At 47.4% G+C, this 14,900-nt stretch overlaps 9 protein-coding genes across 9 annotated transcripts; 6 read left to right on the plus strand and 3 right to left on the minus strand.

Moving 5' to 3' along the window:
- The first annotated feature begins 115 nt into the window (after positions 1-115).
- On the plus strand, positions 116-4,189 carry LOC120908131 (nodal modulator 1). Its single transcript, XM_040319137.1, has 3 exons — positions 116-395; positions 492-1,047; positions 1,119-4,189. The coding sequence occupies exons 1-3, from the start codon at positions 247-249 to the stop codon at positions 4,050-4,052; spliced, it is 3,639 nt and encodes a 1,212-aa protein (XP_040175071.1). The 5' UTR covers positions 116-246; the 3' UTR covers positions 4,053-4,189.
- Positions 4,190-4,228: 39 nt separating this feature from the next.
- On the minus strand, positions 4,229-5,805 carry LOC120908163. Its single transcript, XM_040319139.1, has 4 exons — positions 5,450-5,805; positions 4,917-5,361; positions 4,698-4,841; positions 4,229-4,621 (listed from the first exon to the last, which is right to left on the minus strand). Exons 1-4 carry the CDS (start codon positions 5,586-5,588, stop codon positions 4,324-4,326), a joined length of 1,026 nt encoding a protein of 341 aa, XP_040175073.1. The 5' UTR covers positions 5,589-5,805; the 3' UTR covers positions 4,229-4,323.
- A 1,114-nt stretch (positions 5,806-6,919) lies between these two features.
- On the plus strand, positions 6,920-8,410 carry LOC120908179. The gene is made up of 2 exons (XM_040319140.1): positions 6,920-7,616; positions 7,684-8,410. Exons 1-2 carry the CDS (start codon positions 7,472-7,474, stop codon positions 8,178-8,180), a joined length of 642 nt encoding a protein of 213 aa, XP_040175074.1. The 5' UTR covers positions 6,920-7,471; the 3' UTR covers positions 8,181-8,410.
- Positions 8,411-8,819: 409 nt separating this feature from the next.
- Positions 8,820-9,383, minus strand: LOC120896654. Its single transcript, XM_040300932.1, has 2 exons — positions 9,222-9,383; positions 8,820-9,151 (listed from the first exon to the last, which is right to left on the minus strand). Exons 1-2 carry the CDS (start codon positions 9,325-9,327, stop codon positions 8,856-8,858), a joined length of 402 nt encoding a protein of 133 aa, XP_040156866.1. The 5' UTR covers positions 9,328-9,383; the 3' UTR covers positions 8,820-8,855.
- Positions 9,108-9,978, plus strand: LOC120896655. The gene is made up of 2 exons (XM_040300933.1): positions 9,108-9,690; positions 9,764-9,978. The coding sequence occupies exons 1-2, from the start codon at positions 9,534-9,536 to the stop codon at positions 9,958-9,960; spliced, it is 354 nt and encodes a 117-aa protein (XP_040156867.1). The 5' UTR covers positions 9,108-9,533; the 3' UTR covers positions 9,961-9,978.
- Positions 9,979-10,331: 353 nt separating this feature from the next.
- On the plus strand, positions 10,332-10,893 carry LOC120894957. Its single transcript, XM_040297877.1, has 3 exons — positions 10,332-10,467; positions 10,555-10,702; positions 10,779-10,893. Exons 1-3 carry the CDS (start codon positions 10,347-10,349, stop codon positions 10,891-10,893), a joined length of 384 nt encoding a protein of 127 aa, XP_040153811.1. The 5' UTR covers positions 10,332-10,346.
- A 1,150-nt stretch (positions 10,894-12,043) lies between these two features.
- Positions 12,044-12,597, plus strand: LOC120894965. Its single transcript, XM_040297890.1, has 3 exons — positions 12,044-12,188; positions 12,253-12,403; positions 12,468-12,597. Exons 1-3 carry the CDS (start codon positions 12,083-12,085, stop codon positions 12,595-12,597), a joined length of 387 nt encoding a protein of 128 aa, XP_040153824.1. The 5' UTR covers positions 12,044-12,082.
- Positions 12,598-12,960: 363 nt separating this feature from the next.
- On the minus strand, positions 12,961-14,547 carry LOC120894306. Its single transcript, XM_040296812.1, has 2 exons — positions 13,750-14,547; positions 12,961-13,667 (listed from the first exon to the last, which is right to left on the minus strand). Exons 1-2 carry the CDS (start codon positions 13,904-13,906, stop codon positions 13,036-13,038), a joined length of 789 nt encoding a protein of 262 aa, XP_040152746.1. The 5' UTR covers positions 13,907-14,547; the 3' UTR covers positions 12,961-13,035.
- LOC120894308 lies at positions 14,102-14,672 on the plus strand. Its single transcript, XM_040296814.1, has 3 exons — positions 14,102-14,247; positions 14,326-14,491; positions 14,555-14,672. The coding sequence occupies exons 1-3, from the start codon at positions 14,106-14,108 to the stop codon at positions 14,583-14,585; spliced, it is 339 nt and encodes a 112-aa protein (XP_040152748.1). The 5' UTR covers positions 14,102-14,105; the 3' UTR covers positions 14,586-14,672.
- Positions 14,673-14,900: the final 228 nt, after the last annotated feature.

Consider the following 14,900-nt stretch of genomic DNA (forward strand, 5'->3'; position numbering starts at 1 on the left):
AAATTAATATAATACTTAATTAATGTATGCACATCTTCTTCACGCTTGGTTGCCACACAAACTGGCAGCACTGCCGCGATAAGCAGCTGTCAACACAACTGACAACCACATCACACCTGTTCTGTCACATTGGCCCCGTGCAGCAATCGCCGTGAGAAAAAGCACGAAATCACATCGTTTCGCACCGGGAGGAGGGATCTCGTCCAATTTCAACCCCATTTTCATCACACAAAACGGCCGCAGAAAATGGTGCGTTCTGCGGTGCTGGGTTTGGCGCTGGGGCTCCTGCTGGCGGTGGTGGTGCAGCCCGGCACGGCCAACGAAGTGTTCGGCTGTGGGGGTTTTGTGAAAAATGTTAACTCCGAACTGGATCTCAGCAAGGTGGAGGTCGGCCTGTAAGTCTTCCCTTTCAGTTAATTGAATTAACTAACTCTCCCCAACAGTGCCAACGTCCGCAAATTAAATTTTCATTCTGGTACTTCCCTTGCTAGATTCACCCCACAGGGTAGCTTAAAGATCAAAACGGAATGTTCACCGTCGAACGGGTACTACTTCATCCCGGTGTATGATAAGGGCAGCTATGTGCTGAAGGTGATACCACCACCCGGTTGGAGCTTCGAACCGGAACAGGTGGAAATCAAGTTCGACGGCCAGACGGACGTGTGCAGCCAGGGCAAGGATGTGAACTTCCTGTTCAAGGGGTTCGGCATTACCGGGCGCGTCGAGTTCCAGGGTGCAGCGGAGGCTGGGGCGCGCAACGTGCGGGTCGAGCTGGTGGCAGAGGACGGGAGCCGTATCGGTCAAACGATCACGAACGGAAACGGTGTGTTTTCGTTCACACCGATCAAACCGGGCCGATATGTGGTGAAGGTCCAGCACCAGCGGTGGCACTTTGAGCGCCCGGAGTACAAGGTAACGGTGGCCTCGGGCAACACCGAGATCCCGGCCGGATCGCTCGTTGTGGCGGGCTTCGATGTGGAGGGTAGCGTGTTCAGCGATGGTCAACCGTTCGCTGCCGTCGGATTCCTGCTGTACAGCAGCCAAGGCGTAAGCAATAATTTGCGCAACACGTCCCAACCTATTACTGACGCTTTACCCTTTTCCCATTTTCCGTACAGCAAAAATCCTCTGCCAAATGCTCTTCCGAAACCGTGCCATCCGTACCGAACGCCGCCAACAAAGCGTACGAGACGAACCCGCTCTGCTTTGCCACACCGAACAAAAACACCGGCCAGTATCTGTTTGCGGGCGTGCCCCGCGGCAAGTATCTCGTCCGGCCGCACTTTAGCGACAGCAAGATCAAGTTCCACATTCGCCCCGAAGCCGTCGAGCTGGTGGTCGGCAACGATGGTGTGCGGGTGAAGGAAAACTTCGAAGTGACCGGGTTCAGCGTGTCGGGTCGCGTGCTGCGCTCCCCCAACGGTGCCAGCGTAGCGAATGCGCGGGTCAAGCTAAATGGGCGCGAAATTGCCACCACCGGGCAGGACGGTGCGTACACGCTGGAAAACATCCAGCCCGGCACGTACACGATCCAGGTGCAGGCGGACGATCTGCAGTTTAAGGACCACATCGTGAAGGTGTCGCTCGCCAACCCGTCGCTGCCGGATGTGCTCGTGTCCGGGTTTAAGGTGTGCGGGCAGGTCGTGTCGAAGAAGGCGCATCGCGTCGCAATCACAAAGAAAGCGTCCACCATGATGGTGGAGGTAACGAGCCGGGAAGGTAGCGGGGAGTGGTGCACGTACCTCGAGAATGGCGCGTACACGGTGCAGGTGCTGACGAGCGATGCGGAGCACGCGAGCGGCATTCAGTTTTTCCCCGTCACGCAAACGATCGAAGTCAACTATTCGCCGGTGGAGGGGATCGTGTTTTCGCAGCTGCGTGCCACCGTTACGGGTGAGGTGCGCTGCTTGGGAAGGCGGGAATCGTGCGGTGAGCTTGCGGTGACGCTGCAAGCACTCGATGGTAGCGGAAATGCGGTCGGACAGGCGGTAAATGCGGCGGTATCGGATGCGGGGAGCTACAGCTTCCAGAATGTGCTCCCGGGCAGCTACGAAGTGAGCGTCCCCAGCTCGAAGCTCTGCTGGCAATCGAACACGGTGAAGATTAACATCAAGACGGCCAAAGAGTCGGTGCCGGCCTTCGTGCAGACGGGCTACATCGTGTCGATCCTTTCGAGCCACGGTGCAACCATGGCTTACCGGTATAAGGACACCGCCGCACGGGAGGAAATGGGGGCTGCCCCGAGCAAGGAGGAAGAAATCGTACTGACCGCCGGTATGAACATGTTCTGCGTGAAGCGTGCCGGTACGTACGAGATGCGCTTGAGTGGATGCCATCGGTTTGAGGAGGCGACGGCGACCGAATTCAGCACCGCCAGCACCGTTTCCATCTCGGTCAATGCCAAGAGCCACCGGAATGTGGTGAAGTTGGTAGCGGAGGCGAAGGAACAGTACCGTGTCCGGGTGGTACGTGATGGCGATTCGACCGGGGAGCTTGTCGAGCTCGAACTGACCGATGGACGGGCTGATGGAGGGTATGTGTATCGGAAGGAGTTTTTCCTCGAGCACGGTGAGCGCGTCACGCTTGTCCCGCAGAGCGAAATCATGCTGTTCAACCCAACGCAGCTGATAGTGACGGGTGGAAGCGACTGTGCGGACGTTTCAACGAAGCTGAGAGCGACCAAAGGACTGCTGATCAACGGACGCACTGATCCCCCGGTGAAGGATGCGACCATTACGCTGCTCTTCCCGAAGAATGCCGATCTCGCATCGCAGGTAGCGCTCACCGACGAGCGTGGCGAGTTCCGGTTCGGTCCAATCGATCCATCCCTCGCAGTGGAACTGTCCGCCGAGAAGGAATCGTACGTGTTTTCCGCCTTCGATCGCACCACCAGCTCGTTCAGCGGTCACAAGCTGTGCGAAATCATCGTCACGGTAAAGGATGACGCGGGCAACCGGTTGGCGGGCGTGCTGCTCTCCCTGTCCGGGGCAGAAAGCTATCGCAAAAACATGGTCACCGGTGAGGACGGTACGATCAAGTTCCACTCGCTGTCGCCCAGCGAGTACTATCTGCGCGCGATGATGAAGGAGTACGAGTTCCGGCCCAACTCGCGGCTGATCACGGTGCAGGAGGGTGCGACCGTGCAGGAGGAGCTGGTCGGCCAGCGGACACAGTTTTCCATCTACGGTTCGCTCACCTCGCTCAACGGTGAACCGTTCCCGAACGTGGCGGTCGAGGCGGTGTCGGATGAGTCGTGCGGTAGCGTGCTCGAGGAAGCGACGAGCGAGTTTAACGGTCAGTATCGTATCCGCGGTCTAACGCCCGGCTGCCAGTATCGGGTGCGCGTGCGCACTGGCACCGGACCGACGGCGGCCGTCGATCGATCCATTCCGCGCGAACGACTCGTGACGGTCGGGAAGGCGGACACGCGTGACGTCAATCTGATCGCGATCAGCCCGCTCGCGTTCGTCGATGTGACGGTGCGCGTGGTTGCGTCGCAGAACGAACACTACAAGACGCTCAAGATTGCCCTGTACCGGAAGGGAAGTGATTCGCCCGTGCACACGCAGCGCATCGAGCCACCGCTCAACCCGAAGTCCAAGATTAACCCAGGCATAATGGTGTTCTTCCCGCGCATACCGTTCGACGGCAAGAGCTACCACATCGAGCTGACGAGCACGCTGTCGGAGAAGAGCTACCGCTACAGCCTGTCAGCGGTGTCGTTCGTGGCGAATGCGAGCAACTTCTACGCGGAGCTGCCGTTCGAGCCGGAGCTGCGCACGGCCGAGGGCGATCTGAACCAGAGCTCCCTGTCCGCGATCGTGCTGATCGCGCTGATCGGGTTCGTGTTCTTCAAGCAGGAGCTGGCGTTCGAGCTGCTCGGCATGGCCTGGGCGAAGGTGGGCACACTGGCCGGTGGTGCGATGAGCAACCGGCGCCCTACCGGCAAGGAGCAGAAGAACGATGGCGGACACATCGATACTCGCGACATCGACGTCCTTGCGTCGACCATCGATGGGATGAAGAAGAAGAAAACCAAAAAAGTGTCCTAGAAAAGGCCTGCGTCATCGGTAGAGAGGCAATCATCGTGTAGCACGGAAAGAGGGGTGTGTTGTAGTCAGACATGAATCATTTCGAAGAAAAATAAAGGGACGACATGGTGTGGTGTGTGGTAGTAATGAAAAAAAAATGGTTTTTAATTTATTTTATTTTCCTTTTATTTTGCCTTTCTTTAAATTGCAATAAATAAATAAATAAATAGATTATCCTCTTAGTTACAGCTAAATCACGCTTCACGAAACGGCCAAGCGACGAACCCCCGAGTTAGTTTCTTCGGAAGCGATTCGGACGCTTCGGGAGCAGAATCAATTTGCTTCTGCCAGGGCTCACTGTGGTAGTTTCGTCCGTCGAAGCGGTCGAATCAATTTCATTCTCCTGCATATCATCAACCGGATCAGACGACGACCAATGCTGCTGCTGCTGAGGGCCTACAGGGCGAACCGGTCGACGGGCGAACTTTTTCCTCTTCGGCACCTTGCAGTCCTCGTAGATGCGGCCACAGTCACTGTAGCTGACCGCCTTCTCATCACCAGCGTCACGATAGTTGTGGAACACATCACGGCTGGTAATGGTAAGCAATGCGAGTAATTAATTAAAAGACTCGTTTAATTTGCGTGCGCGCGCCCTGTTCAACCTACCCAATGGCACGTGTGACGAAGAGGAGTAGCGGGTTCCGCCGTGCTTGGAAATCAAACTCGCACACGAACCGCTTCCGACAGACGCGTCGATTCACGCCCAGAAAGCGGAAGGTCATATCGGTTAGTGTGTCCGTCCAGTACATCCTGTACAAGAGAAGGAAGAGAGCTTATTCGGTATAACAAACAGTATTTTTCGTTGCTTCACGCTAACAAACTTACTCATTTTCTTCCAGCTCATCCTCATTCGCATCACTTCCGGCCGTTTGCTGTCTACCCGCCTCAGCTGCACGCTTGCGCCTCGTTCCACTGTACTTCGAGTAGGATGAGTAGGACGAAGTGTCGGACGACGGTGGCAGATAAGCGTTCGAAGGTGGCCCGTACGAGGAAGCTGGTGTGCCATAGCTGCTCGACGAGTGGTCAAAGCTGGTAAACGTCGACTCTGGTCCCGGGTAGCTGGAGATGATCTCGTGCCCCGAATGGTAGCTGGTGTACGGGCTCGACTCGAGGAACGGTGGCGGTGTCTCGCTAATGAACGATGAACCGAAAAAGCCACCCGGAAATATTTTGTGCCCAAAGAAGTAAATTCCAGCTAAAAAAAGACCGACCAGGACGATTTTTGCCTTCACGAGCACCACGGTCGAGAGGGTGGAAAGGATCGGACCAACTGGTGCGCAAGGAAGGAAGAAAGGAATGATGGGTAAGCACTTTGGAACCTCTTCACACACATTAAAGGCTAAAATTAGTAAACTTACGAGATTTGAACAAGAACTTATAGAACCGCTTTCTTCGCCGACCCTCATCAACTGATCGCGTGCTTGATTCGGCAAGATCTTGCCCTGCCACCAGCACCAGCATGGCTGCCATTAGCAGCAGCTGCTTGAGTAAAGCCATGATCACCGGTTCACTACTTCAATAACGCAATATTCCACCCAACAATAATAGCACACGAAACGACAAAGTCACGTTTGACTGATCCTTTTATTCCACAAACACAAAACAAACACACACACTTCACCCCACCGATATCACTGTACAATTTGTCCCCGTTCACTGTGGCACACGGATGTAGCGCGAATGCGACCCAAAAGCATGGGTGGGCAGCATTTTATACGGCTGCTATCGCACATCGACGCTGAACGACGAACCTCAATAATAATTGAAGCTAATTCTCAACTGCCGCGCCACTCCGGTTCCGGTCGGGTGTTGTGTATGTGTGTGTGTATGTGGGGGGAGGGCATCTCACTTTCTTCCGCTGAGTGGAAATGAGCGGAACACGATCCCCCATCGGAACCACGATCCATATTCGAACAGGTGAGGGCTCAAAAGATGGACCAGACACGTTGAACACGTGGAGCTGTTTTTGGCAGCGCGTAAAACTTGTTGTTTTACCATTTTTGGGATGGTGATGTGGATCATTGAGGATGAGAATTCCACCAAAATACTCCGAGTATGGTGAAGTGCATCGAAGGGATAAATTAATATTGAAAGAAGCTATTGTTTGGTTGCTCTTGAGCGATTCGTCTAGTAAATGCCGTTAGCGTCAAAAGTTAGTATGACTTACTTTTGATACACAAAACAGGAGTAAATAATTAGGAGACGGTTGATGTGGCTAGAGAGTTGATAGGACTTATAATCATGCTAAAAAGCGTTATTTACTGCAAGCCGAGAACTCATAAACTAACAAACAACGGGATTCGGTTTTCCCGGGAAGAGAAAAAAAAAGATTGTTATTGAAATAGAACAATCATAAAAACAGGATATAACTGTAAGAGTATGCAATATAATAAATTAAATAAATCACTTAAACAAAATGATACAACAATAAAAGATAAAAAAGAAATGAATTTATAAACAAAATAGCAAACCTATTCCAACAAATTAATAGTACATAAACCAAACAAATAACACATAATAATTACAAGTCGTATATTCAAACTAAAACATAAACAACAACAAATCAAAGGACTAAATCACTAAAAAACGTTACTAGCATTAATTGAACAAAAAACAAATACGTTAAAAAGAACTAGTATGTGAAAAAGATAAATAAATAATAAAAAAGAAAACAAGAAAACAAGTACAAAAATACCTTTAAAAAAGTCTGTCTAAAAGCAGTAATAAAGAAGATGTGTCGTAGAAGTAAAACATCAATGATTGATCATGCAAAGGTAACAAAAAAGATTCCCCGTGGAACCCCAACGATAGGAGAAAAACAAATCATTGTTAAGAACAACTTTACGCAATCCAATTGCGCAACCGACTGCTCTTGTTCCATTCTCCGGTTCCGGTAACCGATATCACCGTTTCTAAGTTGCGTAAGTTACGTAAAGAAGGCCGTACGCACGAAGAAGATCCAGCACCACGCTGCGCATTAGAAAACCGGCGATCGATAAGAAAGTGTCAACAAAAAGTGGTGCTGAAATGAAAGTGAATGTGCACCACTTTCCGGGTAGCAAATATCCCGATTACTAACATGCCTACATGCCTCCCATCGCTCGCCCTCCCCCAGATAAAGGATGGTGTTAATTATGCTTTAACGTTTTAAACCACAGCGCCAGACAGTGCCAGACCAGCGCGCAATATGGAAGTCGCGTACTTTCTTCCTTGCCATACATGCGACATTTAGCACCATAACCTTTGGAGTTTGGCGGTGCTGGAGAGGGAAGAAGATTGTGTCAGATACTTTATTTTGGTTTTCCTTTCCGGCCAACTGGGCGATCGCATCGAGGTGAAGCATCTGATTGGGTCATTTTCAAACGATCGTCCATCCTGAGATGGAGCGTTACCTGTCAGCTGTCGCTCTGCTTGCTCTGTCAGCGGTGGTTGCCGTCGTTGGAGAGGGAACGGAAGGATCTAACTCCACTGCGGGTGCACTGGTTGAGGCCAGGTACGATCATTATGAAGACATCTTCCGATACTGTAAGTAGATTAGTTCACTATTTGAAGGGGAGTACTAGCAATCTGTTATCTCTTTTACTTCTTGTAGGGTGGCCTTGGTTCACGGATCTATCGACGGTCGTCGCGATCAAGCTAAAGATCTGGATCGTACTGGTAGCGATGCACGTGTTTGGCGATGGGTACTACTGGTCCAAGTGGACCGGGTCCGGTGAACCGACCTACCATCAACCGCCAGGCTTTGGATGGGGTCGTCGTAAGCGGAGAGCTATTTCTGAAGAGGATTCGGGCATGGCGGAGTTAATTTTCAACCAGCTCGACATTGAAGACGACACATGCCGAAGGCGCATCGTGTGTGAGCTCTATCTCGAAGGCAAACGGGTGCCGGAGCTGTGGAGAGCATTGGCCGCCCCAGGATATGAAGTGTTTCGTGCCTATCGTCCAAAAGCGACCGTTCGTAGCTCGGCACAATGTCGCAAGCTTTACCAGTGTGAGCTATCGCATAGAAAGGATGGAACAGCGGGATGGTTTCAGCAACCAAATGCACTAACTGATACGGATGGAGATGATTGGCGATGGCCACGGTAAGAAAGAGGTTCACGGGAAAATTGTGGTTAAGATATTTATTTCACTGTTTGTAAGAGTTTAAAATAAATTGCGTATTGAATCTTCAAAGCGCTTGTCTCATGTGTATGGAGTGGTCGCAAAGTACTGCTTCGTTAGTGAAGGGCTTAAGATAGCTGCGAGCAGTACCACTTTGAAAAACAGCCATATTTGCGTAATGTACACAAACACAAGCAGGTACTGAATGGTTTTAATTACTGAAACTGTAAAAAAATATATCTTTAAACAACTATTTATTGAATTAGATTTGTACAAAACTTACCAGATATCTTGTGGCGATGTTTGACTGGCCGTTTGTGTATCGATATTTGTAGCTGGGATGTAGTATTGGATCCAATGGTGTTATCCGTATGATTGACACTGCTCGTTAAAGCTACTAGCAACATCATAAACACTGCACAGAGACAGAGTTTGATGTACATTGTTGGATGGGATAGCTTCCTACTGAGGGTAGATTTAAAATGACTCGAACGGAGCTACCGTGCGGGCAATATGTGACCTACGATGCGTGTAGAGACTGCGCTTGCGTGATCTTAAGAGAACAAAACAGACATGCTTTTCTCTATTGTGTATGAAACTGAATTTGTGTGCATTGGAGCTTGTAGTCTTAATGTTTATTGTATAAGAAAATAACACAATCTAAATCTGAAGCAAATGGTTTACACTAGCTTCTAGCCTATCTTTCCAATAGAGCTGCAAATCTGCAGCTGAAAGCCCTCGATCTGCTTGTCGTCCCCAGCCAGTCGGTGAAAGATCGTGATGAAGATGATGATCGAATGTTGGTTCATCCAGAATGATTGGTCCAGAGCAGCAGCTCTGCTTTGCTGGGAATGCTTTAAACAACACCACGATTATGAACACCGTCAACCAAAAGCCACCCTTTATGATCCACAGCACACTGTGTGCGATCCACCAGCGCCAGGCGTATGGGTAGGCTGGAAGATAGAAGATGCTCATGGTTTTAATTCTACTCGTCAGTGTCTTTATTCGGCTCATTTCACTTACGACTGGAGTGTCTTCTTGACTCCAATGAAGTGTCTGCAGTGGCTGCTACTAATGTAATGGTTGCTTCAAGTATGAAGATCAAGGCTACTACTCTCTTATTGCACATCTTTGAAGATCAAGGCACTACTGTCACTACTGTCGAGCTAAACGTTCGATAGGCTTCTGTCGTAGGATTTGAAAGAGACACCCAAAATCGAAGCTCTAATTGATCGTGTATGGAGGGAGTAAAGGAGCGATCGTTGCTAACGGTAACGGTCCCCCACAATGATCCGCTCTCAGTGAACGATCGTCTGTGGATGCGGAAGCTGCTCGATGTCGTCGTACACGATGTATGCGATTGCTGTACTGCTTGGTTGGCTAGCAACCACGATCGGCGCACTTGATGATGGGAAGTTTGATGAATCCAACAGCACAGATACAAGCGTTGCAGTTTCCGGTCGTGGACATCATGAAGATTTTAATGAGTATGGTAAGTGAAAGAATATATAGAAACATAGAATGCGATACATTAAATGTTTCATGTGCTCTTTCGATTGTTACAGGATTTCCCGAGCTTGTGTTTGGATCGCATGCGGCCGCTATTGCAGCGTTTACGTACTATATTGTGATTTTCTTCAAAACCTACCTCCTCATCCATCTTGGGCTTGTCCGGCAAAGGGAGGCAGAACAGCAGTGGAGTGCGCGGCATTCTGGAGCTGGAAATGATCGATATCCATCGTTGGATCATTTATTTGAATAGATTCGTGATGTCTTATATTGTGGCTATTATTAGATATTTATTTATATTTAAATAATATTTATTTGTACATTGAAATAAATCCTACTATTTATTGTTCTAAAAAGCTGATATCTGTGTTTCTTTTTTTAACTAAAGTAACAAATTACGTCCTGCACGAGGAGTTCCAACAAAATCAAGCAAAATCTCCCCTCCACAACATTGTTGTTAGTTTACGTTTAACTCATCCTCAATTAGCATACATCATCTAATCGCTTCCCCTTCTATCCCAACCTCGAACGAAAGTTCAAGTGCATCGATCACTGGATAGAGGGAGAGTTTGGAAGGATCCTTCGCGCGCGTGCTGTGCCGAATCAGTCAGTGATAAGCTCTTTTACCGGTAGCAAGTCATGTCGGGCCGTTGGGTTTTGTTAACGATCAGTCTGATGCTCATCGTAGGATGTGTCTCGGCAAGGAGACATCATGACCATCATCATCGGATAAAGCCACTCAAGTACAGCTACGGAATCTGTAAGGAACAAAAACAGAATAATTACATTTAGAAACATATTTTGCTTTTATTTTATTTTATTTTATTTTCAAACGATTTTATTCTAGACGCTCCTACTGGCTGGACGGTTGCGCTTTACATCTGGTACATCGTCAAGCTGGGCTTTATATTAGGCGCTCTGCTACTGTTACTGTTTGCCAAAAAATGGAACACCAACCGGCAGCCTATTGTTTTTGAAAGTGCACCTGAATATTAGTGAGTTGTGATAAAATGTTGTTAAGATTTTTTAATTTAATTTTATTGGTTTAATGTTTTACTTTTCGTTGCAAAGCCATCATCGGTCGTTGGACACAATGGAGCCAAACCTTTTCCACCCAAGAAGCAGAAGAGATGTGCGTCTTTACTGGAACGATCGAATAGATGCTGTGCGATCAACACTACGATAGTGAGCTTAGTTTAATTATAATTTAGGTAATATTAATACCAATTAAACTGTAATAATTTATTAAAAGTAATTAATCTACATAAATAAAATATGATTGTGCTGAAATTTAACCAGATTTGTATCCCTTTTTTGCTTCAATTTAGACTGATTATGGCGAAATATATGGACTTGACTTTGTCTTTAATCCATAAAATAGAATAAAATATGTTAGTTCAAACTTACCCCGAGAACAAACATACCCATCAAGGAGACGAAAATAATGTAATGCTTAACCCTTCAAGTAGGGCCTAGTTCTGGTTTTTTTACTTGCATGTGTTAGCAATTAAGCATTTCAAGTCATGTCGAACCTATAACGATTAACTTAGGATTACTGCATGCACGTGTGTCCATCGTTAAGCTAGACCAATTCCGAGAAGCGTAGGAAAATCCTACATGCATGTTTTCCAGGGTCATACAATTTTAAACCATAAATTCACTGAAACGCAGGCGCGTCAGTAAAATTAACCGAGTAATGAATTCAAAAAAGCAATAAGTTTAAACCACTCACCATGTTAACGCCTAACCATGTGCATCCGTGCATGTGTATTTTTTAACTTGTTCACGTACTCATCCGTGACTTCGCGCAATTTTAACCGAAATTTATATCATTCAAAAATCAACGATATCGTCTCTTTTCCGTGCTTTATTTACTATGAGAAAAACATGGATGATTCGCAGATTTTTGATAAAATTGATTAGTTTATTGATTTATAGCTTCTTTTTCCTAGCATTTTTCTACATAATTTTCAAATTCTCTCACTTCTGATCTGACATCATCCTGTGGCTTAAATTTCCTCCGATCTTGTTGCTACCATAATCAAAACATACCATTTTGCCGCTCCATTAAGTTGACAAACAATTCGTGATCGTGAATCAATCGAATCAAGCGAAAGTGAAAACCAACTTCCGGTCAACAGCCGGAAGCAAATCAACACGTCTCTCACACACTTTCCTTCGCCTGTTCGAGCGTTGGCGTAAATTGATCACGATCGTTTATCACCAACCAACCATCCCTACTCGTGAGTGCATTCGTGAGTTGTTGAAGTTGATGCGATTTTTGCTGCTTCCGATGTCAAGAGTACCGACTTTACCGCCCTTTCAGCATCATCATGTCATCAACAGCAGCTGTAGTGGTCCAGAAGTCGTTAAGGATGTGGCGAATTGTAGCAGTGTGTTTAATGTTGCTAGCCCTAACGGATCTCTGCACGGCACAGCGTGTGCGTCGAAGGCATCCACACTATCCAAAGTTTGAAATATGTAAGTAAGATTAGAATCGTAGAAGAGGTACAATTACAATGCGTGTGTCTTTCGTTCGTTCCAGTATGGCCACTGCATTGGGTCAGTGCGGCGTACGTGTGGGGCTTTCTGAAGCTGGGAGCCATATTCGCCGGGCTGATGCTACTGTTCGTCTTTCGCCATCTGTCCTGGTGGAACAGTACACCAACGTACCTCGGCCATGATGCTCCTGTGTAGTAAGTATTCGGGTTTACGTGCATACTTTTTCTGGGAAAGATGTAATGATCATTATTTTTACAGCCATTTTAGAGGTTTCAGTACTAACAGGGGCGATGGTGTCACAACGAACAACGAATACAGCAACGACGAGGTGCTCTATTGGACTGATAAGATTGAAAGGGCTGCTCGACTGTTTGGAGAAGTGAAATAAATTTTAAAATATAACAAAACGTTTTAGTACCCTTTTTTGAATTTAAATATCACACAAAAAGCGATTATAAATCAAATGGAGCGACAAGATCTGATGGAAAGATGCATGTACAAGTATTGGATTTGTTATTGGATAACGTAACAAAAATAAACAAAATATCAAAAGTATACAATTACTGATAAAAAGACTATTTTTCGGTACACCAAATGGGAAACGAACTACACTTTGGCCCATTCAATCCTTGGAACCGCAAGATTGATCCAACTATGTCGATAGGTCGAAAATAGGTGCAATAAGTAAAAAGCAAGAAAAAGTGAAAATTTTTGTTAATATCCGGATTTATTTAGCTTAAAATCACATCAAACACAGATTCTTACGGAATAAATAATTTCTTATAATCTAGAATAAATAACGATATAATAAGGATTGAGCACACTCTTAGCTTTCGACTCCATTCCCCTGCTGGTGCTGCTGCTGATCCTGACCTGCCATCGCCTCATCGTAATCATCGATCGATCCCTGCATCGGTCCCTCCAACACGTTCATCGTTATGGAGCTTCCCTGTGCCTTGCACGTGGAATAAATCTCGGCACACTGCTCCATACTGCCAGCTGCAATATCATCTGCCGACCGGTACTTGCGGAAGATATCCACCCCGAGCATGCGCGTACCAAGCTTCAGCAGGAAGTCACTCTTTGCCCGCACATCAACCTCACACACAAACCGCTTGCGACAGTCCGTGGTATGAACGCCCAGGAAGCTGAACGCCAGATCAGTTATCATGTCGGTCAGCAGCAAATCGGACTCTTCGCCCGGCCGTACCGTTTCACGGATCGAACGACCATGGTGGTGCAATGATGGAGGCTTGTCCCAAATAATTTCCTCATGATGATCGTGATGGTGATCGTGGTAGTACGGGGCGGATTCGCGCAGAATGATCGGCGCACAGCCGTGCTTGGCCGGGAAGCCTTTGAAGAACGCCCAGAGCATGATGATGCCGAGCCAGATGGCACCCTTCACGATCGCGATCACAAACGCTGCAATGCCCCAGCCCCATCCGAATGGGTAAACTGGAACGATTGATAGAGAGCAGTGCAGATAATGGTTGAAATTCAAATAAGAGCTGACGTTACTAACACAACTTGAACTTACTTGCAGAATGAAAAGGTCCTCGCTGTCTTCCAGTTGCTACAACATCCTGGTTGGAGCTTTCGCTCAACTCCTCCAACACCGGAGAACTCCGAACGCCGTCCAGCACACCCAACAAGACGATAACCAGCCCCATAACGATCACCCTTTTGGTACCCATTTTCGACACGTAATGACGATCAAAACATGCGGTACAGCTGCTAGTAGTCTTTTATAACCAAACCCCAGCACCACCTCTCGGAACCTTCCTAATTGAAAGTGCTAATTAACGAGTGACACTTTCAATTTCTTTTGCGGTAGTGTGCACTATATATGAGACAATCTGACCGTCGGATCGGGTTTGTTTGGTGCCGGACAGGATGGCGGGAAGGGTGATGAAGAAACTAGCACTTGCGGTGCTGGGAAGTTTGCTAGGGCTATGCACCGTACTGGTACAGGGCAGTGAGGTTGATAGTGAAACTGCGCTTACCGCACGATCGGATCAGTACTACGATGAGATGTGTAATGAGGGACACTTGTGTGGAATAGTTTAAAAAAAGTGAACCGTTTCTCAACTTGACTTTTCTCTAACGGCTCTAGGGTATCGATTCTGGACCTTTCCTGTGACGATGGCCATCAAGGCGAAGGTGGTGGCGTGGCTGTTGTTCATCACGTACTTTAGCACGATCATGCAGGCACTGGTGTATCAACGAACGGAACCCCAACTGCCGGAAATATATTCCGTGCCGGCCCACGGCGATTGGGGGTAAGTGAGAAAAATGTTAAAAGTGGATACATGTATCGAATTATACACCCTACTTTCTCATAGACATCCGCCGATCTTCACAAGTTGGGGCTAAACTCGTCAACGATTCAGCGAAGCAAGGATCACCACTAAGACTGAAACGTTCAAGTGTATTTATTTAAACATAATAAAATTGTGGCTATTTATTTGAAATCTGTTTATGCAACTACTTGCTATTTACAATGTAATAATATGTGTAACGTGTACTTCCTAATAGCAATGCTTCTACTTAGCACCTTTCCCTTTGATGCAAAATAATTTTCACATTGCATTACGCAGTGCCACGGAGGCACGATGATGGAAAGTCACCGTGTCACGCAAGATGAACTCGTTAGATTCCTTTGGCTCGTTGAACGTTGAACAACCATTC

Source organism: Anopheles arabiensis, chromosome 2 (genome assembly GCF_016920715.1).
Source record: "Anopheles arabiensis isolate DONGOLA chromosome 2, AaraD3, whole genome shotgun sequence".
NCBI classification, from domain to species: Eukaryota; Metazoa; Arthropoda; class Insecta; order Diptera; family Culicidae; genus Anopheles; species Anopheles arabiensis.